Genomic DNA, 26,573 nt, shown 5'->3' with positions numbered 1-26,573 from the left:
ATTACCTCATCATTGCCCCGCGATGACGTCATCACCTCCATCCCTCTATTTACCATCCTCGCGCTTCCTCTCATTCCAGCCTTTAAATTTTAAACTCAGGGCACCAGCCAATCAGTGGTTCTCTCCCACAGGCTGACCCTGTACGTCACGGATGACCGCCAATCGCAGCCAGAATCCCTTCCGTCGGACCTATCAACTGGGAGTGGAATAGGGACTCCTGAGGAGGCTGCGCCGCCCGGGTACTTCCGCCCGGAGCCTGTTCAGCAGGAGCCAATCAGAAGCCTCTGAGGGAGGGACGGGGGGGGGGTCACACAAACATCGCGAGAGGGCAGGGCTTGAGGGGATTCGGCCCAATTGGAGAAGCGGGATCGGGGCAGCCGGGAGCCAATGGGAGCAGGGGAAAGATGAGCGCGCGAGCAGTTGGATCGGGGCAAAAAAGGATTGCAATGGCGGTGCTGGCACCTTGAGAGGGGCAGGTGGCAGCGACTCCGCGGGGCGACAAGGGGCCCATGGGGTGGAGTCGAGGGGGTGCCCGGGGGGGTCGTTGGCTCTGGGGTTAGGGAGCCCCTCTAGCCATACGTGTGGGGGGAGGCAGCAGGGTGTGTGCCTGGGGGGACTAGGTCGGGGGGGGGGCAGCAGGGTGTGTGCGTGGGGGGGTCTAGCTGGGGGGGCAGCAGGGTGTGTGCCTGGGGGGACTAGGTCGGGGGGGGCAGCAGGGTGTGTGCGTGGGGGGGTCTAGCTGGGGGGGCAGCAGGGTGTGTGCGTGGGGGGGACTAGCTGGGGGGGCAGCAGGGTGTGTGCGTGGGGGGGACTAGCTGGGGGGGCAGCAGGGTGTGTGCGTGGGGGGGACTAGCTGGGGGGGCAGCAGGGTGTGTGCGTGGGGGGGGACTAGCTGGAGGCAAGGAAGCAGCTGGGGGGCAACAGCCTGTGTGCAGGGGGGTTAGCTAGGGGTGGGCAGTCTCTGTGCATGTGAGGGGCTAACTTGGAGGGGGCAGCAGGGTGCGTGCGTTGGAGAGAGAAGCAGGGTGTGTGTCGGGTAGGGGGGGTTGCCGCCTGAGGTGCTTTGTGATTGGACAACTCCTTCAGTGGCAACATGACCTGCTCCCACAATGTGGTTTTTCTACTGGATGTGGCCAGCTCCCTGCAGAAGAACCAGCTCCAGCTGGGCTGCCTGAGGATTCTGAACTACTTGGGCTGCAGGTTTGGCCTGGCCAAGGTACGATGGGGTTTCAAGTTCTTTGACTCGTTGGGCGCCCGAGGCAGAGCTGCCCGCGTGGGTGATTTCTGTGAGCTGGGGCCCCGCAGCTGGGAAGACTTTGAGGAAGAACTGGAGTCCAGGTTTGGGGTGCAGAGCCACAAATCTCATTTACCTGGCCCAGTGCCGAGAGCCACCCTCACCCAGAATGTGCTGAAGGAAACACTACTGGATTACCAGTGGGATCGACCTGAGATCACCTCACCAGCCAAGCCATTCTTGAGGAGCCAGAAGAGCAGGTTGATTGTGGCCCCGGATGAGCCACTTGAGAGCCATATGCCCTCTGAGGGCTTTGTGAATGCCGTCTTTCTTTTCTCTCCCTGCCCTCATTCTCAGAGGGAGCTACTGCAGTTTGTGTCTGGAAGTGATGTCCATTCCTGCTGTGATTTGCCCTCTTCTCAAGAGGTGGCAGAGAAACTCTTACCCAAGAGAGTCCAGGAGATGATTGCAGGCCAGAAAATCACTCTGTATTGGGTAGACACTGCTGAATGGTCCAAGGTAATGAGAGCTAATGCAGTAGAATATTTAATTAGTTAGTGTACCACTCCCTACCAGGTTTCAGAGTAACAGCCGTGTTAGTCTGTATTCGCAAAAAGAAAAGGAGTACTTGTGGCACCTTAGAGACTAACCAATTTATTTGAGCATGAGCTTTCGATGAAGTGAGCTGTAGCTCACGAAAGCTCATGCTCAAATAAATTGGTTAGTCTCTAAGGTGCCACAAGTACTCCTTTTCTTTTCACTCCCTACCAGTTATCCAACTGCACAGGATGATGTCAGGTAGCTTTATAGTCTAACCTTTTGGTGTGAGGTGACTTTCATTACAAATGAAATGAGTAGAATTATCTGCTTAATAGCTAATGGGCATCCCTGCTCAGCTAAGGCCCATGACTGGAATGGCAATTACCTTTGTTCAGATTTAGGTACACTGGAAGATGGGGAATCATAGAATCATAGAATATCAGGGTTGGAAGGGACCTCAGGAGGTCATCTAGTCCAAACCCCTGCTCAAAGCAGGACCAATCCCCAATTAAACCATCCCAGCCAGGGCTTTGTCAAGCCTGACCTTAAAAATTTCTAAGGAAGGAGATTCTACCACCTCCCTAGGTAATGCATTCCAGTGTTTCACCACCCTCCTAGTGAAAAAGTTTTTCCTAATATCCAACCTAAACCTCCCCCACTGCAACTTGAGACCATTACTCCTTGTCCTGTCATCTGCTACCACTGAGAATAGTCTAGAACCATCCTCTTTGGAACCACCTCTCGGGTAGTTGAAAGCAGCTATCAAATCCCCCCTCATTCTTCTCTTCTGCAGACTAAACAATCCCAGTTCCCTCAGCCTCTCCTCATAAGTCATGTGTTCCAGACCCCTAATCATTTTTGTTGCCCTTCGCTGGACTCTCTCCAATGTTTCCACATCCTTCTTGTAGTGTGGGGCCCAAAACTGGACACAGTACTCCAGATGAGGCCTCACCAATGTCGAATAGAGGGGAACGATCACGTCCCTTGATCTGCTGGCTATGCCCCTACTTATACATCCCAAAATGCCATTGAACCGTGCCAAAGTGCTTATTTGTGGGATGTCTCATCCATTGACTTAAGTGGGAGTGCAGGTGCTTTAATAAACAGCCTGCAGGTGCTTAAATACGTGGGTGCCTAAATTCAGGCATCCAAGCTTGAAAGCTGTGGCCTTACCTTGTTAAATAGGAATGATAATACCTTCCTTGCAGGGTGGTTGTGAGGATTTGCTAGATAATGATTATAAAGCATTTGAAGAACCCTGCTGTATTGAATATAATTATAAAATGTAATTATGCATAAAAATTAAGGATGCAGGAAGCTATATTTAAGAAGAAAAAAGGCAAATAGGCCATCCCTCGCCCCAGTACCTTCTTAGATATTCTCTTGCACCATTTTCTCTAAATGACAACTATTTACATTTCCTGATAGTGATCATCTTATTCCTAGTACTAACTTGTTTCCTTATTTCATTTCAGGTGCTAGAGTCTCCAGATCATGCTGGGTACTGGACAATCTTTGAACTGATCTGTCTGGTGGGTGGCATCGTTTTGCCATCCGAGACCTTAATTCAGGGTTTGAGTCACCACAGAACAGAGGCAGCCCCTCTCTTTTGTAGAGAGTCCAGCTCTTCTAGGCCACAGTTTGTGCCATGGACCACAATCCTGCCCTTTACTTCAACCTTGAACTGTCTGCTCTCTAAGCCTTCTGTATTCCAAGCATCATTCCCGCAGCAAGAAGGAGCATTATTCCTCAGCAAGCATGGTAATGGAAGGGGTGGCCAGGCTTTACTTAATAATGGATTCTGTGTTAGAGACCAGAGCCATGATGTTTCCTCTTGCTAAAAGCACATGTAGAGGATTCCAGTTATTTAAGGAGATCTCAAATGATGACAGTAAAATAGAAAGACAGTGCCCTGAACAAACTCCAAAGGGGCCACTCATGTGTGAGCCAACATAACTAGGCTTGGAAGGATTACGTTTTTACGGGTGAATGTCAGTTTCACCATATACACACAAACCAAAGAAACAATATTTCCGTCGATAATAATCAAAATTTACTGATAGACGAAGTATGAAAAATGCTTCTTGAGAACTTATTAGAGTTTGATTTAAGGATAATAACTGTGTATATTTGTGATGTTGATTAACTGTATTGGTTATAAAGCTTTAACTTTTTGAATTTGTGTCTGCCATTAAATAATTAGTGTCTGACTTCTTCTATTGTTTGACACCCCCCATAATTTTCCTCATTGTGAAAACTTAAATTAATAAAAGTTTATTTTAAAGCATTTTTAATTTAATATCTATTGATATTATAAAAAATACAAATTGAATTCTGCCCAGCCTAAATATAACTGTTGGCCTCTGTTGTGCTGTTTCTGAATGAATACAGATAAGTAATGGACAGGAGCCTGATTTGAGACCTTCTGAAGTACCTATACCTCTATTGCAGAGCCTTGTGCACATGCATGTGTGTGGGTTCCTGTGTGCGTTCCTCTCTTTAATCTGCACCACTTTCCCTTAGCTTTCCTTTGGCCAAAGAGAGCTGAATGGGAGACCTCCTTCAAAGCTGATTAGATCAGCTTACAGGGTGTAGCTTTCCAAGTGATATGCAGTGCTTGTTTTTCTCCAACATGAGCTGAGTTTGCTGTCTCCACAGTGCTCTCAGCCCTTGTGCTCAGGACCACAAAAGCTCAGATCTTTCCTGTGGTCCCATAGCATACTTACCACAGAGCCACTGCCTGCCTGCCTAATCCATGAGCTTTTTTTACACTTGCTGCTGAGTCTTCTGTTCCTTTACCCATTGTTTGTTTTTTCACCTTGAATAGGAGTAGAGAAGCAGTGGAGATGTGCAGTGATTTTGGAGCCCATAGCCATGAACCAGAGACACTTCCAGAGTCCAGTCAGCATCTTCCTGAAAGGCACCTTGACAGACTGGAATTTGGTGAAGGCTGACAACTTCCTCACTGAGAGCTGGATACTGCAGAGCTCCCAGGCAGGACAATCAGAACAAGACATGTTGTTTCAACAGCTTGTAAGAAGGCTAATTACTGAAAAACTACACATGGTAAATGTTCCTGCCTGTACTTAGCTACTACCCTTTCTAGAAACTGCAAAGAAATAGCAGGCACTCATATTACAGTGATGAGGGCTATCTTAGTGGTTTGATAAATATTAGTCTGCTCCACAAACTCATATTTTGTTCTAAATTTAGAAACTTTTTTAAAAAATTCAGTCTCTAACCTAGTTGTGAGCTGCTTCTTCTGCCGTTTGAAGGCTGTTTATATTTAGTATTTTTAGATAACCTAGATGTCTTTCCCCTTCATATAGATTGCTGAAGTGTCTGCATCTGAAGTTTGGTCCCCCTGCACTGCAGTTTTATCCCCACTCTCTGACAGTGTTGCAGTCCTTACCCTATTCTGCACTGAAAAGGCTGCTGAAGTTCAGAGATGTCTCCTCCAAGGAGCTGTGACTGAGAGTTCTTCCAAGGACTATGCCTTTCATCTCCCAGAAGTTGTGAGCAGTGTATTGAGTCAAGTTGATATTTCAATCAGAGATGATCTAGATAGTTCTGGTAAGCGTGTAGAATGCAAAATGAGTCTCCTTTTGATAGTCCCTAGGTCTGAATTCTTAGAGATTGAAAATTGGTGTTCCTAGTGGACCGTCTCTGGCTTTGGAACTTGCTCCCTCTGGCTATCTGCCAGGGTCCAAGTTTGCTGGACCCCAGGCTACTGTGGTGGGTGGTAAGTGTTGTTGTTGACTGAGCATTTGCTTTACTATGCTTATTGGTAAGGCTCGGTGACACGTGCCAGGTAGTAGAAGCGTTTGGGGCTTTGGGAGCGCTGAGGCCACTTGAAATATCGTTAGTTTCGTTCTAACTTTTGCCTTTCTGTCCAGAAGAGCCTTCAGTCCCAGAGTGGGTCCAGCAAGAACTGTCCCGCACAGGTGGCTGGAATCCTGCCATAGTTGAAGGGTGGTACTCTCTATCGAACATCTGTGGAGCAAGTTCAGATTTAATGGAGTCATTCAAGTAATTCTCTTTCACCTATCCCTGAATATCATTTGGACATTGTTACTTTAGACCAGGAAATGTCACTTACACTTCTCTAACTAATCTCTAAACTCTACATAATTACCTGATACTTGCAATGCTTGTTAAATAGTTAGATGTTACTGTACCTGCTTTACAGAGGAGTAAGAACCAGGGCTGGAATCCTGACTAGTGCTCCCTCGTTTTAAAAACTATACCAGTGGTTCTCAAACTGTGGTTTGGGACCCCAAAGTGGGTTGCGAACCCATTTTAATGGGCTCATCAGGGCTGGCTTAGACTTGCTGGGCCTGGAGTTGAAACTGAAGCCTGAGCCCCATTGCCCGAGGCCAGAGCCGAAGCCTGAGGGCTTCAGTGCTAGGCGGTGGGGCTCAAGTTACAGGATCCTGCTTGGGGCTGAAGCGCTTTGGCTTTGCCCTGCCCCGCCCAAGGGCTCTGTCAGGCTCAGACTTCGGTTCCCCCTCCTGAGGTCATGTAGTAATTTTTGTTGTCAGAAAGGAGTCACGGCTCAATGAGGTTTGAGAACCCCTGAACTAGATCTATGTCCTTTGATGCTGTGATGATGGGTATTTCTAGGACACCAAAATGAGACCGAGATACTGCAGACTTCATCCCTTAAGATTTAGTACAATCCAGCGCAATACAGTGAAGTCAATTGGCTCATTAAGAAGGAACTTTGTTTCTATTTATGCTTACTGGTGCCCCGTGAATGCTGACTGATTATAGTGAAATCCTCCTAAAGGGCTTTCTGTGTGAAACATGCAAAAAATACTTACTGAGGGTCAGGATGTGATTAGATTACAGAAACTGTGTTCTTGGCATTGGTCAGTGACATGTCTATTATACAAGAAGAATTCTTATTTTTTTCTTCCTGAGCGTCACCTCCTTAGCATAAACTGAAAATATTTTCCTTTTTCTCTGTGCCAGCACACAAACTCTAGGCAAAGTTTTGAGAGCAAGGGGTTTGGAGAAAGTAGGGGTTCTCTAGCAGGTACTATGCAGGGGATCAGGCTGAACTTTCCTGAGATGAGGGTGGGTGGGCAACCTGCAGTGAGGGTACCGAATTCCTCTCGTTCCCTGCTTCTGCTGATATCTATTTTTAATTGCTTTGACTTTTGTACAGGCTGCTGCAGGCTGTTTCTGCTACTGAGAAGGAAGAGGCCTCCCAGCCTGAAATGGAGCTGACACACTGTCTATCTGAGTTCTATCAGAGAAAATCGAGTGAAGCATCTGCCACAGCTGAGCCAAGGGACCACAAAAAAAGACGTATGTCTAGACGAGGATTGCGTGAGTGCTGAGCATTCCCATCATCCTGTAGTCTTTGGCATTTTGCAGCAACATTCTTGGTAACCTGAAATTTGAACACCTGACCTTCCCTGAGCAAAGGCACAGTTCTGAGCTGCTTCAGATGGTGGCAATGTAGCTTGTTTATTAAAGGGCAATGTTATTTATGCATAAAATGAACCCTGAGCCCTAGCTGGACCCAAGCAAAGCTGTACAGTTATTGACAAACCCATTTTCAATAACCATGCAATATGCAAATCTCTGCACTTTAGTTGCCTATTGCCTTCTGGACTTCTCATCTTTTTGCCCACAACTAACATGACATCACATCTTCTCCACTTTTCTTAATTTTTTAAAATTAGAACAAACATTTTAACTAGCTTTCTTCTCACAATATTTAAGCATTAGACATTTCAGTATAATAATTCAGGGATACTTTATGAATGTCTTGGACTGCTAATCCCCTACATTTTCAGGGAAAGTTTACCTAGCTGGGATATAGTGGTGGAATTATATAAATAAGAAGCTGCCTCATATTACAGAAATTGAATTCTTTCTGACACAGGGAAGGATGCTTTAGTCTCTAATGCAGAACTAGGGTTTTTACCCGGTTAAGCAGCTCCACTCTGGGAGCATCTGAATCATATAATCCCTGTATAGCTATTTCTCAGTGACATTTCAGTTAATATGCAGATTTCTATACTCTGTATTATAAACCCTCTGCTCTAATTAGACTCTGTACTCAGGATTTTCAAGCTGCTTGCCTGCAACAAATATACCACTTAATCATCATTCTCTCTTCACTGAAGCAGAAAATCTCTAAAATGTACTTTAAACATTAGGAGAAAATGCCCAAAAAGCACTGAAAAGTGGGGTTTGCTTTTTAAAATTAAAAAAACTGTATTTCCCTGTTTACAAGCCAGCCGGGCACTTGTCCCCACCATAGCTCATATATCTGGATTTATATTGTCCATCCTTCACTGCTGATAAACAAAAATGTATTGAAATCATTCAGAAGACATGAGCCTGACGCTTAAGGAGAAAGAGGCTGAGGAGAGGGAGGCAGGAATGACAGAATCTTTTAAAGAATTTTTAATGTTTTAAGCCATTTGCCCCCCTCAATTTGAGAGCCCATTTTGAAACAACAGACTGGGGAAACCTTTTGTTAAGCTGGTAAAAACCATGTTCTGAGCTAAAAACAGTTTGGTTTCCAGCCTGGTTTTTAGTCCAGGATACAACTGTTGTCTTGAAAACAGGAAGCTGAGCTTGCTCTAACATTCTCCCCCCTTGTGTAACATGGTACTCTCGTCCTTACTCTAAGATGAAGCTACTTGCCCTGGGTTCCTCTTCAGTCACTCATGGGGTTGCCCCTCTAATACCATTTCTCTTGTAGAAAGCACTGAGCAAAGGCCAGGTGCCCGGAATAACTGTTTGAGAGCAGTGTATCTATACATTACGATTACGTTGGGTACGTGTGTTGCATACGTTCAAAGATCATGATGTGGCTAGCTAACTGAAAACAGTTAGCAGTCTCTATTCCTTCCTAGGTGAGCTGGAGATCCACCCTTCAAAAAGGAGGCTGAGCCTAGTGAAACTGGCAGAACCACCTGCCTGAGTCTTTCCCTCACATTCTGAATTCTTCTTGCCCCATCACTGTGCCGAGGGAAGCTAACATTGCTGTATTGAAATTTACATTTTAAACAACCAAAAATTTATTTTAACGATGTAGCATCTAGCCTGTCTTGTGGTGCCAGTGTTCTGCCGGATGGTGTCTTGTGATCACTCCGTCTGAAGTCCAACTCCTCTGTGCCCGATGAGAATTTAACCTTTTGTGATCCTACAGGGGGGGTCCCCCGGACTCCAGTCAGGCAGAAGATGAAGACCATGTCCCGCTCCCTGCAGATGTTGAATGTAGCAAGGCTGAATGTAAAGGCTCAAAAGTTTCAGCCAGATGGAGTGCCACCAGCAGCTGGTGAGAAGGTACCTCAGAAGCTGTTACGGAGATCAGATGATAAGCTGGAAGAAAATCGAAGAGTGCTGAAAATCTCCATAGGTACATGTCAGACAGGTTTATTGGCTCTGGTGTTTGTGACTGGGGCAGAGCAGAGCAATTAGGTAAAGTGGCATGGCAGCAGATACAGGTTTGGGGCACTCTCTTGAGATTCTATCTCTTCATGCCAGTGGGGGTGAAGTTCTTTCCCTCTGAGGTTTGCTTTCTAGACCTTTATACTGACCTATTGGACTGCATAATTTGTAGCATAGGATGTGGTTAATTACTCCTCTAGTTGCAAAATAATTGAAAGCAATGTGAGACTGTATACGGGAGGAAACAAAGATGTCAAAGCATCTAGGTGTAGGTGGAAACAGTTATGCCCATGATATGGGGGGCTTTCTTGTCTTAGGCTTTATTCTGAGGCAAGGAAAGAGCCCTGTGAAGCTACCTCTGGTGTTGATCTATTCCAGTCCTCCCTCTTGGGATTTTGAGGGGGATTTGACTGGGTGGCACTGAAGCTAAAGCCCCAGGAGCCCAGGCAGGATTTCATTTTAATCTGATGGTGTTGGCTTTTGTTTTCATAATTTGGAAGTGAAGGCTGTGCCAGCTATAGGTACTATAGCTTTTTACTGCTATCCTGTATAGGAATAGTCCTGTGTGCATGTGGGGAGGCTTGCATAGCGCCTGCCATTCCAGACAGTAGGTCTTGCTGCCCCCAGGGCTTGGTGTCTGTTACTGGCATATTAGAGGTAGTCTGGAAGCCTGTTTCAGTCTGAGAAGGACTGAGAGCTTTATCGGTTCACTTGCCTTGGGTCTGAGTTGAGGATTCCTGAGGGACTTCTTTTGTAAATCTTCTGTTGGCCTGGCCATCATGTTGCAAGAGAACTGCTGTTACAACCCCACTCTGTTACATGGGCCTGGTTATTGGAGAGGACAGCTGTATCTGCCCATTCATTACTTCTTGCTTATAGTTCGTTTGCTCTGCTTACCTTGCAGATTTCAAAACTGAAGAGGAGATGCTTTCCCATTTAACTGCAAATTACCAAGAGGCTCTGGTTAATGGAGAATTTCTGACGTTTGTGTGTGCACGGAATATGGTCACAGCCATTAAAAGCTTTCTGAAACCAAAAGATGCCAAAGAAAGAGAGGTAGGCAAATCTGTTGACAAATGCATATGCTGAGGCTGTGCTTTCAGTGACGCAGGTCTTTCCAGTTAATGCCACACATGGATAAAGATCTATGTAAAAGTGTTTCCAGGCTCTTAAACTCTAGAGATGTGGGTGTTTGGTTAAAATTACATGGCGGGATCACTGCTGAAGTATGAGATTAAAGAAAAACTCACTAAATTTTAGAATTATTTCATCGTGCGTGTGTGTGTGTGTGTGTGTGTGTGTATAAATGAGCCAGTTCAGGCGCACAAACAGAAACCTTCGCTCTTCTGCCTGAACTGGTTCATTTATACATGAATCAGACCGTTATAAGAAATGTACTGCCATGGAGTTCTCTGGAAAATTGTTTGTAAACTAAAAACTGATTTGGTACTGATTCAAAAGAAAATGTATTTGAGTTCATATTTGAAGCAACAGCTGGAGAGTTGTGGGTTCATAAGGCTATTTGGAAATAAAAAATTGGTTGGTTCACAAATAATTGAAGGGAGGAATAGTGTGGAAGATACAAAATTCCAAAGTTCTTTTGAGGGTCCTCCAGTCAAAACCAGATCTATGTCTGCACACTTTCCTGCCTCCTGAGTGCTTACATTAGCTACATTTTAGTACAGATAAGACCACACGTATGGATGAACTGCAATAACACTGAATTGGTTTCCTTTCAGACACACTAGATTATTCATAGACAGAGATGGAAAAGGCCTATTATGTCACATTTAGTTCTTCCTCTGCCAGAGGCCAGGGCAGGATTGTGGGGTGGGTTTTTTTTGTTTTTTTTAAATCCCTTCCTACTAAAATGTCTGCCACTTCTGTTGGGAAATTATTCTATGGTCTACTATTCTCAACCCACGGCCCAATCAGCACATAGCTGTGACCCATGTGACTTCCTCAGGGCTATACAGGTAGTGGCTGAGGCCCACATCGCACAGCGAGCCGCATAAGCGGCCCACAATGGTAAATCGGTTGAGAACCACTGATCTAACTGATGGTCTAAATTTTCCCTGCTTATTTTCATCCCTTTACTCCTTATTGTATATTCTTGTACTATTTTTACTAGCTTCAAAACCTGGATTTTTTTACTGAGTTGTCTTCCATAGTACTGAACAAGTTAGAATGAGAACTTGCTGCATGATGAGGGAAAAAGTACCTTGGAGCCTCTGTGCTATGTTTCTGTGTATTTGCAGGTGGCCTGTCTGGACAGAGTCCGAAGTCATCTCCTGAAGACCAGCAAAACTCTCCGACAACAGTATGATGTCAATCCTAACAAGGAAACCAAAGTCAGAGAGTATGATGCACAATATTCTATTTACTGCAACTTAAAAACCACTGCAGTTTTGATTAGCTATTTTAGAGGTCACTTTGCAGTACAACTAGAGATGTATTTCTATGGGCAAATCTTCAGGGATAATTTCTGTATCAAAGTGAGTGAATATCCACTGCAGTGAAAGCTTTACTACAGCGAGATACAGTGTTTAAGAGAACATGTCACTCCTTTCAAGGAAAGAAAACTAACCAAATGAATTTTATATTAATAATCCCACCCCCCCCACAAACCTTTGAAAGCTCTAGTCAGTGAGCAGTACCATGAATGTGACTGTTTGACTAGAAAGAATGGCAATAAATTACTTACTGTTTCTGTGTAGGTGTCAGCTTCAGGTATTTCTGCGCCTTGAGATGTGTCTGCAGTGTCCCTCGCTACAGAGCAGAACAGATGAAATGGAGCAACTGGTGGAGGAGGCAAGTAAATACGGCTGGGCTTCTAGATGGGATTGGAAATGTTGACCTGGAACACGTAGCTTTCCCAGCCCAATTTTCTTTGCTCACACCATAAGGCTCGGTCTTGGAGTGGTTGATCTGTGACACTTCTCCCCCATCTGATCTTCTCTTATAGATGACCGAGATGCTGCGCATTTTGTGTCTCACTGAAGACCCAGGGTACCTTACAAAGTTTCTTGAGGACGTCTTAGTATCGTAAGTGCTTTATGGTGGTGGTTAAATATTAAATGTTATCACTGGAATATAGACTTGGTTAGGTACCTGTCATAGGTAAATGGCAAACTTTGAGCATTGATTTGAGGTAGCTTTGTAAAACTGTCATGAAAATGTACTAGCTCAGATACAATCCACTTGCCATACTTTATCCTTATTGTTAAAGAAAAGACACATGATATTTTACTTGCCCATCAAAAACAGTTACTTGCTTAGGACGAGTAGAATTTTAAGTCAGGGTAAAGGCATAGGTACAAAAGTTAGAAGTGAAATCTCACAGGGGTGGATTTTGTGGGTCTTGCTGCCTATTGTGTGTTTGACATGTATTCAGGCTTGGAAGGGTTAGATTATTTTTTTCCCCCCCAGTAAATGTCGATTTGACCATACACACACAAATTGATGAGAAATATTTCTACCAATGCTAACTGAAATTTACAGATAGACAAAACAATAAAAGGGCTGCTTGAGAACTTATTAAAATTTGATTTAAGGCTATTTTGACAAGCTGCAGTTCAGCAGTTATAAAGCTTTAACTTTTTGAATCTCAGTATTGGTGGTTAAATAATTGTATGATCATCCCATAAGTTCCCCCATTGTGAAAATTTAAATAGATAAAAATAGAAAGCTTAAAAACAAACATTGATATGTGTCAAAAGTAAAAATAAAAATTTGAATTCTGCCAAGCTTACCTATGTTGTTTATCCGGTGGTACCTTCTAGATATATGGACTCCATACCGAAGACCCTTGGTGGTCTTTACTACAGTCTGGGTACGCAGATTCCTCCGAAGTTGGCATCTGTTCTGCCTGCAGACTTCTTCAGTGATGACTCGATGACTCTGGATAGTAGATCTCCAACTCTTCCTCCATCTGTGACATCGGTCCCAGCTCACAGCACAGCTTCCCTAAGCACTGAGACTGATCAATTGGAGGAGCTGCGCACCAGATCTGCCAAAAAGAGGAGGAGGTATTTCCTAAGGGGAAGGGTTTTATTTTGTTCACAACCCTGTGACTGAGTAGCTATCTAATCTATAGTCCTCATCATGGTGAGCTCAGTTGCTGGATAACTAATCAGGGCTGATCTTGGTAAGTATCTAATGAATTAGTTCATGCTATTCAGGCCCTAAATCCGTTAAATCACATTAAAAGCTGTGCCATGCTTCTGGGAATATGGTTGTTTTTGTCCATGGAAATGGAACTGTGCCATGATGGGCTTGTAAGAGAGAATTGTGGCTTGGGCCTTTGACATAAATTAAACCCAGAAGACATTTTAGTTAAAAATTTGTCAAACTACTTTCTTTATATCTGGATTAATGACTAATGCTAGTTTTAAACAACTTAATCACGCTCCATGGGAACATCATGGCCTATTGTGTAAATTGATTAGCCAGGTAAATGAATTTGAATCCTGCCTTTGTGATGTGTTGCCCAATTTCTCTTCTGGGAGGGGTTCCATACCCCAGGCTGGAGTGTTTGTTTATTTTTTTAAAAGAAATCAAATCAAACTCCACCAGATTTCTTAGACTACAATGGAGTTAAATGAAACCCACCCAAACAAGGAATTCGCAATCTAACTCCATGTGTGCTGAAAGTTTTGCATGCTCTGAGATATCCTGCAGTCTTAATAGTGTCACTGATCTGTACAGATACCAAGTCCATTCTGTGGAGGAGTCACGCTGTGCAATATATTTCTTCAGGAACCCGAGGAGTTAAAGATGAAACTGAATTACTCATTGTGGCTGAGCCTAGGTGATATGGTTTTGAATGAATTAAGGACTGAGTTTCAGCCTTGTTTTTGGATTATAGTTGGAGCTGTTTTATCAAAACACCTAAAGGCTCCTTGCAGTATAGATGAGGTCCCTGTCCCAACGAACTTGCAATCCTAATACTGTAATATGACCTGCTTGCCTCACTAGAAACAAACTCAAGTTATGTTCCATATAAGAACTGATATCAGTAGAGCTGGTACTTACATTTGTCTGTCTTTATTCTATCTTCGTTTCTTGTACCCTTTCTAAAGGAATAATGCATTAGCCAGACACAGGAGCATGACAGAAGCATCGCAGAATTTACGCCAGATTGAAATTCCCCAACTACCCAAGAATGCCATCAGAAAGGTAAAGCTTTCCTAGGGGATTGGGTGGGGTATCTGCAGCATTGTAATACCACATGTGGGTGCATTGTGTTCTTTGCCTATTGAGTGCCCTGTATCAGCTGCACAAATCATTGTGAGGCAGAATTTGAAAACTGAAATACTTGTCTAAATGTTTCACACTTATGATTTTAAGTATAAACTAGCAGTTTAACACTTATTACATCTTCATTTCAGGAAAACACTCTCTCTTACTTTGCCACGGAAAAAGCCCAACAGCTGCTTCCCCTGCAGAAGGAGGCAGTGCAAGGTATGACAACTAGCTTCTCCATAGAAAGCTGAATGGTTCCACACACGGCTGATTTCATTGTACATTGTAGTGAGCCAGGAGTGTTCCACAAATAAAGAGACAGGAAATCTGCAGGAAATGTTCCCACGGTCTGTGGAAACTTTGGGGAAAACTATAGGCGTTCGTGAGTTAATTCACTCAACACGCTGATAGGCTGTTGAGTAAGTTACTGAATAATTTTATAAAAAATGACTAATTTCAATCAGTGTAGTCTCAAAAATATACAAAATGTCAGTCTTCCATGTCTCCCTTGATCTGCCAGTTTCCTTAGATCTTCTTAGATTTCCTTAGATCCTTTTGCCTCTGATTCATGCTCAGAGGACCACAAAGAAATTTGATATAACAACCACTGGGCTTCAGTCACCACCCCATTGAGACGAAGGGGCAGTTCATACTCCATTCTTATCAAAGCTCTCATAAATGTCATGTTCAGGATATCTTTGCAACTAGAAACTTGTTAATGTCGGTTTCAAAATTCAAGTGTTCTATAAAATGTTAGGTAACAAACCCCACGACCACCGGTGCTGCAGCTCAGATTCTCTGTCGTGGATATTTCCCATGGCCCTAATCGTGATCCTTTTGGTGCTTTGAACTCTACCTACCTTCTTTCTCCTTCTTAGCCTCTTTCTGTAGATTACTGTCAAGGGAACCCTAAATAGCTGACAAGTGTAAATAAAAAGGAACCCTCATAAGAGAACTCCAGGGTGGGTTTGGGGAAGGGCATGGATAGTGACTGTTTTCACCAGTACAAACTACCTCTTCAGTTATTTGGCTTTTTCACACCTTTTGAAAAGTTATTTGCTTTCATAAGTGTCGGGTCTATTTACATTCTTCCTACCTCCAGTGCCCCATGAGAGAATTACCTTTGTGGTATATCTTAGTTTTTGCCATTTCTGGTGCTTTCAGAGGTGACAAAAGTGCGACGGAACCTCTTCAATGAAGAGATGCTTTCTCCATCAAAAAGGTCCCTGAAGAAGATGCCTCGAAGCCAGTCAGTATCAGCTGTGGAAGGTCTGAGACACAAACGCCGCTACTCTGACGAGGATGGTAGAGGTGGGATATGAGCTTACGCAATTGCCTATATCTGGGATCTGCAAGAGAAACTTGCATTTACTTCCCCCGCTTCCATAACAAAACAAAACAAGAATTTCTGGCATCTCTTGTTACCTGTAAAGTGAATTTGCTTCCTATTATGGAGATGGTATTTTTAGCTCAATGCTGCAGTGATTGGGTTGCAAATGGTGCAGGGTAATATTTAAATCCAAACCTGTTTTCATCTGTAAATTAAATATTTTCTCACAAAGAAAGCAACTGTTAATCAGTTAAGATCGCTTGAAGTGAAAACCTACCCACACAAACCCTTAAAGAAAACATCCATGTAAGAGATTGTTTAGCGTACCTTGACACTCAGACATCACATTCAACTTTCATTGACTTCACGCCTCTATAAAACGGATGGAGTCTGTGCAAATAACTCACCTTCCTGTCCTGAAGGCAGCTTGGATCTTTTAATCTTTTTTCATGTGTCTGGCTGCTGTGGTACAAGAAAAATGAGAGATGATTGAATCCTTATACAGACCATTAAAATGTGGATGTCTGTGAGGGTACTGTGCATTTATCTGTCACTAAACTCAATTCAATAGATATCAGGGCTATCCCCTGAAGTCCCATGTGTCTGTATTTCTATACTATTAAGTCCCATAATTATACAATGAAAGTTAAGCACAAACCTGCTTAACTTTAGATCCCTTCCTTTTACATTAATGCTATCTATTATTTCTTTAGCACTGTAGGTGTACTCAGTGCATTACAGATCTATGGGAAGACAAGGTTCCTGCCCCAAACAACTAACAACTTAAGTACACCTCTACCCCGATATAACGTGACCCGATATAACACAAATTCAGATATAACGTGGTAAAGCAGCGCTCTGGGGTGCGGGGCTGCGCGCTCCAGCAGATCAGCGTGTCTGGCTCCGATACGCTTCTCTGAGCAGCATGTTAAGGGTCCCAGGCAGGGGTTGAGGGCTTGGATAAGGGGCAGAGGGTCTTAGGGGACGGTCAGGGGATAGGGAGCATGGGGGTTGGATGGTTCGGAGGTTCTGGGGGCAGGGCGGACGGGGAACGGGGGCATGGGAGTCCCACGGGGCCTGTCAAGAGGCGGGGGTGTGGATAGGGGTCGGGGCAGTTAGGGGAGAGGAAGCAGGGGGCTTGGGTAGGGAGCGGGGTTCTGGGAGTGATTAGGGATGGGGGGGTCTTTGGATGCAGCGGTCAGGGGACAAGGAGCAGGGAGGCTTAGATAAGGGATGGGGTCTTGGGAGGGATAGTTAGGGGCTGGGGGTCTCTGGAGGGGTAGTCAGGGGACAAGGAGCAGGGGGGGTGTTGGATGGGTTGGGGGTTCTGGGGGTGGGAAGTGACTGTTAATAACGGAAATGCTCGAGGCCAAAGCAAGTTCGATATAACGCGATGTCACCTATAACACGGTAAGATTTTTTTGGCTCCCAAGGACCACGTTATATTGGGGTAGAGGTTTAGTTATTTGGGCTACTTGCAAGATAAGGACTTAAATTAGGTCTAATAAACGAGGGAACAAAGGGATGTAACATAAAAGTTATGTGAATGGACTAATTTCAAGATTTTATATATAAAACTCACCTTTAACTGTAAAATTTATATTGTGTGTGAGGTGTGCCATGAGAGCAGCGTGGCTGTTGTTTTGATGGTTCAAACTGAAGTGTACAATTGCCCACCTGCCCTGAATAGAGACTAAATAATATGTAGATGTGATCTATAAGGCTCTAAAATCTTCACACTCCCTCAATCCTATCCAACTCCCCTCTCAGGCTTGTTTTTAATGTCTGACTGTGGTTTCGTCACTTTCAGATCATCGCAAGCTACTGACCAAGAGAGTCTCAGAGACCCCACTGCACAAACAGATCTCCAGGAGGCTGCTTCATAAACAGATCAAAGGCCGGTGAGTGAATGGTATTGGGTAGTTCTGAAATGTTTTTAACCAACTGCTGGGTGGCCAAGATGTGGACTTCAGACCAAACAAGTACTATGGAATTTAGCAGTGTGGATACAGCAAGACAATTTGTGGAGACTACAGGTCCTAGCATTTAAGTGAGGACAACAACCACCTGCTTCATCATGCATATTAAATGCATCTCTTATGCTTGCATCAAGTTGTCATTGTGCCCCTTAGGCAAAGTTGGGTGCCACTTCTTAGGTTCCCCTACAAAGGCTGGTTTGGTGGTGTGTTTTATACAGTGAGTTACTAATGAGAACCAGGGGAAATCTCAGCTGAAGTTGGGCCTGTTCTCCTGTCTGTTACTTGTTTGTGCCACAGCTGGAAAGACATCCTGTGGCCAGATTGATCTCTTGATGGGAGGCGGTGCCTACTAATCACATGTTGAGACTACCTTGCAACTTGTTGATGTGGCCTTTGTTAGCAAATGGTGATCTCTGCAGCTCTGAAAAACAAATGTTTAGTTTACTCTCAAACCAGGCATGGTGTTATGGGGAGTCTGAAATGTTTTCACTGTTTCTCCAAGGTGTTCTAATCCTGGCTCTGACATCAGTATTGTGGAAGAATCGCCAGAGAAAGCCATGAGTGGTAGGTATTAATTTAATACAGACTGATCACTTTCCTTTTTTTACCTTGCTGCAGTTAATACTGAGATAGCACCCTTCAGTCTGGATGATTCCCAAGGACCCTAAACTACAATATATAGAGAACATTCCACCCCTGGAGTGGAAGGCAACAGTGAACTATACAGAGCTTTTAAGAAAGAATGAGAACTTTAGGGAAGCAGAACATAATTCCCCAAACTGGCCATATCACAGCTATGAACATCTCAACTTTTGCCAGGAATGCTGTGGGACTGTTGGACCGCGGAAGCCACATTTAAAAGACATTACCTCCTAGCCTTGTGCTGGGACCCCTCGTTTCTCTTCTCTAATATACTACAGCATAGTGTCTGAGGCTCTGCAGAGAGTTAGGAGACCATGTGGTTCCAGCTGCTCAGTCTTGCCCCCAGCTAAGGAACAGAACAGCAAGATGGGTTTGGGGTGAGACGAAATGAAGAGCAAAAACCAACAATGGAATTAACTAGTCAAAAGACAAAACTCGTATTATCCAAAGAAGCCAAAAACACGTTTTCCTAATATTACTTTTCTAAATAAACAACTGTTGTTGATGCCACAGAATGTTGAATGATTATGAATGGGAGGAGATGTAGCCATAAGGCACCTGTTTAGATGCGGGGGGTCTTTGCAATGAAGATATTTGGACTGGAAGGAAGCATATGTTGTAGTATTAGAAGTCCCCACTGAAGTTGGGGAGTTGGGTTTCCTTTTAACGCTTTTCATCTTCTGATTTTGTTGAATGTTCCACAAACTAGCCCCTTCCCTGCCTGAGACAGGGTTAGTGAACAAATGATTGTTGGATAGCTGCAGAGAGATCCCTTCCAGAGGCACTTGTCTGCCAGCTGTAGCTTCCTTTTGGAAGTGGTGTGTGTTTTGAGAGAGAAAGCCCTGATAGTATTACTCTTGACTTCCAGAAGTGGGTTTAAGAAGAAGTCCGCGCATCAAACAGCTGTCGCTGAATAGGACACACTCTGGCTCTTTCTACTCCACCGCACAGCCCAGCTCACGGAATATGCAACGAGTACACTTGGTACAGCGAGAAGTGACCTGTGTTAAGCAGGATATAACAGGTACTGGGGTTACTTACCTGGCATTAACTGCCGTAGGTAGTCTAGCGGCCAGATTCTGGTGCAGAAGCATTTTCTGGTTGGCACTACAGACAGAATTCTTAAGGGTCTGAGGCATCTGTTGTGGTGAGAACTGCCAGATGGCATCCATTATAGCCAGCAGAATATAGCATTTTTGTATTTGGAATCTCTGTGTTAGGAACCACTGTAGTTCCATTCTCCTATGAGAAAAGGAAGGTCTTTATTACTCAGCCAGCCAAGAAACAATCTGACCCAAACCAAGAAACTGTCCTACCCATTAAACGTAACATAACCTTGTCAGCAGCAGGAGTCCTAAAGCTGCTGCCAGACCCAGGTCTTCTCTGTGGGAGCATAATGCAGTGCTTGATGGACTCTTCAGAAGGATTGTAAACTGATTCTACTGAGCAGTTCAGGACTTAGTCGTGCTATTCATCCTAACAGCTTTGTCCTTGAGGACTTTTTCCACACGTGTGTGTTCAGCTATTAGTAACAGCTGTTTAGTGTTAGTTATTTTTCTGTGATACTACAGAAAACAGTACTGATTAGCTCAGGATGTGAAACTTTGGGTAGCCAGCAAAGAGCAAGTGGTGCCAATACTGTAGCCCTTTGTCTCTGACCATCTGAGTGCCAGGAACAACTGTGCCCAATCACATGTCAATGCTTGGTGCCAATCTAACTGCACTATGCTTTTTGAAGGCATTCCACAGTATCCTGATAACCCAACCATCCCGTCTCCCAAGAGGCTTCTCTTTGGAGCAGTTCTTGAGGCGAATAGCCCTAAATTGAAGGATTCACTTGGAACAAGGAGAACAAGACACAGCTCAGACTTGGAGGAACCAATTGCCTATCAGGTAAAAACACCTTCCCACTCTCTCCCCCTCTGCTTATATGTACTTAGAGAGACAAGGTGGGTGAGGAAATATCTCTCACCAGAGAGAAGCTAGCCCAGTAAGAGAGACAAGACACAGTGTGGCTTGAAAGTTTGTCTCACTCACCAACAGAAGTTAGTCCAATAAAAGAGAGTGCCTCACCCATCTTGTCTCTCTAATATCGTGGGACCAACATGGCTACAACTACATTGCATATACGTACTTGTGCGTCTTTAAATAGCAGCTCCTGTTTGTGTGTGACTTAAATTGTGCAGCTCTAGTCAAACAGCTTCTGTGGTTTTTATCACCAGAAATGGGTTTTAAGATGCCATTACACAGTAGTATTAAGTATGTTCTGTTCTTACTCTTAGACTCCCCAGAAGCCCCTGAGCTCTGCCAGTAGAATGCCAAGGAAATCCCCTCGTACTCCACACAGAACACCAAAAACGTTGAAGACAACTCCTGGCAAAAGTCCAGCTGCTAAGCAGACTGCAGCTAAATGTTTGGGAAGGTATTTCTCTCCTTCCAGACAGGAGAAGTCACCACCTGATCGTAATGAAAGAAAGAAGGCTTATTTAGCACAAGTAACTCCTCGGAAAGATTCTTCTCCAGTGAGATTATCCTCCCCTTACAAGGAGGTGGGGTTACTGACTCCAGAAAATCAGGCTGGGAATGAAGTGCTTGATGATATGTTTAGTGCACCTCTAAAAGATTCCAGTCCAGCAACTGCTTCATATACAGCAGCACAATTGCTTTGTACTACCAATGAAAAATCTATCACAGACCCACAGACTCAAAGACGCTCCTTGAGATCCTTCCAGAAAACAGCATCTCCAGCTTCTATTCAGATGCAGACTCTCCACGTGGAGATTCAGAGAAATCCACAGCTAAATTTCCATTTAGAGTCAGTGTCTCAGCCAATGGAAGCAACTTCCAGGAAGGTTAGATGTGCAGCTCCAAAATCTTCGAGTCCAGTGGGTGGAGTGGCTGCTGCTTTATCTCCAGAAGCCCAAGCTACTTTGAAAACACGGTCTTCACTTAATTCTCCTTTTGAATCTTCCATAAAGACTCTGTCCATAGATTCTCCTCCTCACAGTAAAACAAGATACCTTGACTGGGAGTTTAATACACCTAAAAAACCTCCTTTGAAATCTCAAAACATCGCAGGCACATCCCCAAGGAAAGCCCTAGGGTCTCCTATCTGTGCACCTGGGCACACCAAATGTGGAGAAGAAAATCCTGCTCTTTCGCTCTCAAAGTCTGCTAGAAATAAGCAGAAACATCATAGTAATGGTAATGCTAGGCTTCCTGCACAAAGCTCTCTGATTCATGAGCCCAACGCTTCTGAAAGTGTCCACATGTTAGAGAGAAGTGAACTAGTGGGTATAGATGCTCAGGGCTCCTCCCCAAGAAAGGATCAGAGTTTGGAAAAGCAACTGTCCCCTGAAGGACATGTGCAGATCTCAGATGTTGTGAGTGAGTGTGAGCACTTAGATTCCTCTTCTTTAGACAGCAGAAAGAGTGATGCCTCAGAAGCTAGAGTTTTGCCATCAGAAGAGCCTAAAGAGTCAAAGACGTTTACTGTTAAGAAACTCTCCAGATCTGACATTCTGAATACTTTGCCTGCTACCTCAAAGTCTGCCTCTCCTGCCTACTCATTGCGCTGCACGCCAGACAGAATGCAGCGGGAGGCTGCAGCACGACTAGGGAATCCTGAACTTCCAGCAAAGTTTTCTACTCCTAAAAGTCATAAGTTGGCCTCTGCTAGTCCACCAACTTATGAGGTTGAACTTGAGATGCAAGCTTCTGGCCTGCCTAAGCTTCGCATTAAGAGGGTTGGTTCTGGCTCAGCCATGGAAGTACAGTCACAGCTGAAGACCAGCAAACCCAGTGGAGAGGAAAGTCCCTTTAGTGAACTTGCTGTGGCCTGGTGTGCTAGACACCCAGGAAAACTAGCAGCTGCCTGTGTTTCACCGTCCTGCTGTCACTCTTCCCACAGTACGCCTGGGAAGGGTGGAGGCCAGACCTACATTTGCCAGTCATACACCCCAACTAGCTGTGCTTCTAACACCACCTCCCCTTCTCATGTGGATGCTGGAGTTCCCTGGACACCATCTCCAAAGCACAAAGGGAAGACTACCCCCGATGCCATCAAGGACTGGCCACGGAGAAAAAAAGCAGCAAACAGCAATGCCAATGGTGGCTGCGGTCGATGTGAGAAGCATGCAGAATGTACAGGGAATGTGTCAGCAAGTGAAGAGGGAGGAACAATTTCTGACCAGTGCATCAGCAGCAAAGCTCTGCGGCTGGCTGACTTTGAACTGGAAGGGGTTTATAGGCTTCAGGACCAGTCACCTTCCAGCGACACTGAGCCCCGAGCTGATGAGGGTGCTTCCACAGGGACTTTTGGCCTGAAATCCAGGAAGCGGGCCTTTGATCTCCTGTCTCCAGAGGAGGAAACCAAAGGAGAGGCTAAGAGGTCTTGCACAACTGGAGACTACCTGGATCTGGTCAGCTCTTCCACAGATGAGAGCAGCACAAGCAAAAGGAGGATATCCACAATGCCTCCTGGTAGAACCACCATGTCTTCAAACAGAACTCCTGGGCCACAAAGTTCCATAGGGGATGACGATGTCTTCAGTATTTCAGGTAATCCATTGTCAAGTGTCACCCTACTGAAATGCAGAGATGCTAATTTGGGGATTTGGAAACAAAGTGCGATGCAGCTGGGAACATGCAGCTAATACATCAGAAGAAATCTGAAAGGCAGATCCATTGGAATGAGATGGAAGGGTGTGAATGGATAGCAAATTACATGAGTCCTAATGCCATATTGCAGCTAAAAAGACCAGTGTTGATTAGGGTGTATATGCAGTCATGTCATGGACTGGGTAGGTAGCTCTGCAGCATCAGAATATTTGCCTCTGTTGTGGGAAACTTTTATTAGAATATTGACAAATTGGAGAGAGATCAGAGAAAAGGATAAACTGACTGGCAGCTGGAGGCTCTTACATGGGGGTGGGATTAAGGGCTAAAATGATTGTGGAGTCATATCCCTATCCCTTTTCTTAACATAGTGAAAGGGTATTAAAACCCATGATTGGAGAGTTGTAATTTGGGGTGGTAGCAATGTGGTGAAACTAGGAGTAATGGAATGGGAGGAATGTAAGCTGCATATGATTGGAGAATCTCCCTGACACATGTATTAGGCTGGGGTGTAATAGCCTCAGGCCTTGGACACTTTAAATTGAGCAATATATTAGACACCTGGAAGAATGCTGCATGGGTTCGTGGGATATGGAGTATGATTCTATGCTTCTCACCCCTAGGCTTGCCTTCTCTGGTACCAATAGCTTTATTTCCACTCACCCTTTTTCAGCATTATGCATTTCACTCTTTAAACTCATTTTAAGAGGTTGGTTTTTCTCTGAAATAGGCACATGCAAGAACGTACGTATTGTACATGCAAGCACCACAACTGTGTGCAAATGGCCATGTCGACAACTGGCCCTTAGCACTTGTAGTTTCTTATTTTCAGATGCAGACATGGCAACTGCACGCTCAGATAAGACGTGCAATTATATGCCCATGTCCTTGCCAGCAGTAATGCCAAGTCAGCAACAGACTTGGAAATTACAACTAATTTTATTAAGGGGGTTTGCAGTCATAGTCAGTATTGTAAGCAAGGCCCCATAGATTTCATGTCCTTGGAATCCATCCCTTGTTCTACAACTTATGTTGTTTTTTTAAGAATTGTTTCTATTCCTTATGGTTGCAAAGAGCCTCTTAACTATGATGCTAGAGTAACTGATGCCGTGTGTGAGTCTGCAGGCAGCCTGAAACAATAAGTACTAAAAGTTACAAACTGACAATTCTTCCTGGGTATTCTGTTAACTCAAAAGCTTAGTTATGCCCTTAAGGGAAGTGTTGCTTACTCCTTCACATAAGAACCAGGGGTCACCCAGTGAAATTAATAGGCAGCAGTTTTAAATCAAACACAAGGAAGTACTTTTTCACACAATGCACAAAGCTCCTGTGGAACTTGTTGGCAGGGATATTGTGAAAGCCAAAAGTATAACTGGGTTCAAAAGAAAAATAGGTAAGTCCATGGAGTGTAGGTCCATCAATGGCCATTAGCCAAGATGGTCAGGGACACAACCGCATGCTCTGGGTGTCCCTAAATCTCTGACTACCAGAAGCTGGGACTGGATGATGGGGATAGATCACTCAATAATTGCCCTGTTCTGTTGAATCCCTCTGAAGCATCTGGCACTGGCTTGTCAGAAGACAGGATACTGGGTTAGATGAGCTATTGGGCTGACCCATTATGGTGGTTCTTATATTCTCTGCTGATCACTTTAGTAAAATCATTTGCATATCCCAAATTGTCTCCCACTCCTTCCTAGACTTCTCAGTTTCCCCTGACCATCTCAAACCAGCAGTTGTTGACATAGGGCAGCGTAAAAGCCAGCTCTTGACTTACTTGAAAATTTCCATTGTGCCACACCAGTGTGCTGCAGTAACCAGAGGCCTTGGCGGGAATGCTGCAGTTTCACGTCTCATTGTGCTTTTCCAGGTTCAACTCCACCAGTGAAGGGCTCCCTCTCCGCTAGTGGTCTTCGAGCACTGACCCAGTCCCCACTGCTCTACCAGGGACAAACACCATCTCGGAAGAAGTGTGCCAAGGGTAACCTTTACCTGTCATTTCATAAAGCCTTACACTCAAATAGATACTAGACCTGTGATCTGCCTGCAGTTAAGTCAGGTGGAAAGTGCACAGGCTCCGTACCTAGGAAAGGGGGGTGTGGGGAAAAGCTGGAGGATTTGCTGTGTCTGTGCCCAGTGGGCTCCTGTTGCCAAGGAGTTTGGCCTTAGAACTGAGGTAAAACTGAGCTACATTTGCTTGGAAGGGTGGGGAAGTAGCGTGGGGCTAAAATGATTTGAAGGGAAATGGAATTTACTGGTAGTGGGTTTCCTGAGGCAGGTGCTGAGCTGTAAACCTGAAAGGGTAGATTTTCACTAACCCTTTCTGCCCTCTCTAGAAGATGAGCTGGATGTCTTTCAAAGCATTACAGACCAAGAAGTGTCTCCGTTCTCCAGTGCAGGCTCCCGGAGGCGGCCCCTTAGCAGGACTTATTCACGGAAGAAGCTACTCAGCTGAACTCTGCAGCCAGCGAAAGAGAGTACTTGAATGATGATCTCGCCCACTATGTGGTACATGCTGCTGTCCCTAAGAGAGCGAGCTTGCTTTTTTGAACTCATGGGGGGCTCATTGCTATAGGGACTTGTCTGTAGCCAGGATGTGGGAATCCCCATCTCCACACCTGTGGGGTTTAATGAGGAATCAGTGTTTGAATCAGCCCTGCAAGCTCCTCCTTCCATTTGGCTGGGAAAGAGGCAGTCATGTGGCAGTGGGAATAAGGAGGGCTCCTTAGGGTTCACTAGAAAGTTTTTTTAACGCAGTAGGGATGTATCTCCATCTATTCTAATCCTGGTTCTGTCTTATGGGTGTTTCCCTGTTGGGGTTTGTGTGCCACAGATTCAGTTCGACCACGTGAAGAGAACGGTCACTATTTTAGCGTTCTTTTGTAAAAATAAACTAATCTGAACTGCTACTTTTGTGCTTTGTGTTAAGAATTGTGGATCTGGTTCTGGGAGTTTGAAGGGCTGTTGGATGAGCTTGTGAAGTCCTCTAAGCCTGAGCAGTGGGGGGCATATACTGTGTATTGCTCTTACATAACATGTACTTCCTCTCTGTGAATCTAGTCTAATACAAGGCTGCGAGCTTTCTCTTCTCCCCTCTCCCAAATTTACGATGGGTGGGCTGGCCTTAACCATGCAACAGCTGTATTCTCTGAGCAGGATACTGCAAGGGAACACTTGAGATTATAGTTCAGAGCCAGCTGCTTCTCTTTCTACTAAATGACAGGGTGTGTATATCTCCCCTCACTGAAAAGCAAGGTGGTTAAGTACTATGTGGATTGCACTTGTTGTGTGTAACTTCTCTCTCCTGTAAAATCTCATTGGGTGGGGGGGAGATGAAGTGCACTTCCATAGCATGACAGGCTCCTTCCAAGCTTCAGCCTCACAGATTCTCATTTCAGTTTCCCCTGGGTAAGGAAGATCAGATGGCACTTAACAAATGCCAGTCCCATGACTGCTTAGAGATGCCTGCACCTCCCTCCCTCGGGAAGATGTAGAAGTAGGGCTTTTGTAGCAATTACGCTGGAGGCAGAATGCAATGGATTCTCCTCTGCTGGAGGCTATTCCGTACAGA

General features: G+C 44.7%; 1 protein-coding gene and 2 long non-coding RNA genes across 3 annotated transcripts; 1 reads left to right on the top strand and 2 right to left on the bottom strand.

Annotated features, from left to right (window-relative positions):
• Positions 1–1,037: 1,037 nt before the first annotated feature.
• TICRR (TOPBP1 interacting checkpoint and replication regulator) lies at positions 1,038–25,909 on the top strand. The gene is made up of 22 exons (XM_077827999.1): positions 1,038–1,753; positions 3,250–3,535; positions 4,602–4,840; positions 5,104–5,347; positions 5,671–5,803; positions 6,945–7,087; positions 8,949–9,158; positions 10,095–10,246; positions 11,449–11,549; positions 11,908–12,001; positions 12,156–12,235; positions 12,973–13,218; positions 14,272–14,368; positions 14,581–14,653; positions 15,599–15,745; positions 17,575–17,665; positions 18,246–18,307; positions 19,254–19,409; positions 20,124–20,278; positions 20,668–22,945; positions 24,873–24,983; positions 25,339–25,909. The coding sequence occupies exons 1-22, from the start codon at positions 1,094–1,096 to the stop codon at positions 25,455–25,457; spliced, it is 5,877 nt and encodes a 1,958-aa protein (XP_077684125.1). The 5' UTR covers positions 1,038–1,093; the 3' UTR covers positions 25,458–25,909.
• LOC144270982 (uncharacterized) lies at positions 8,987–13,067 on the bottom strand. The gene is made up of 5 exons (XR_013347288.1): positions 12,943–13,067; positions 11,895–12,301; positions 11,412–11,524; positions 10,088–10,216; positions 8,987–9,121 (listed from the first exon to the last, which is right to left on the bottom strand). It is a non-coding gene; the product is annotated as an uncharacterized LOC144270982 (long non-coding RNA).
• Positions 14,225–16,300, bottom strand: LOC144270983 (uncharacterized). Its single transcript, XR_013347289.1, has 3 exons — positions 15,860–16,300; positions 15,556–15,783; positions 14,225–14,265 (listed from the first exon to the last, which is right to left on the bottom strand). It is a non-coding gene; the product is annotated as an uncharacterized LOC144270983 (long non-coding RNA).
• Positions 25,910–26,573: the final 664 nt, after the last annotated feature.

The sequence above is a fragment of the Eretmochelys imbricata genome, chromosome 10 (assembly GCF_965152235.1).
Source record: "Eretmochelys imbricata isolate rEreImb1 chromosome 10, rEreImb1.hap1, whole genome shotgun sequence".
In the NCBI taxonomy this organism is placed as follows: Eukaryota; Metazoa; Chordata; order Testudines; family Cheloniidae; genus Eretmochelys; species Eretmochelys imbricata.
The sequence above is the reverse complement of the archived record's forward strand: the minus strand, read 5'-3'. Positions and strand labels throughout refer to the sequence as shown.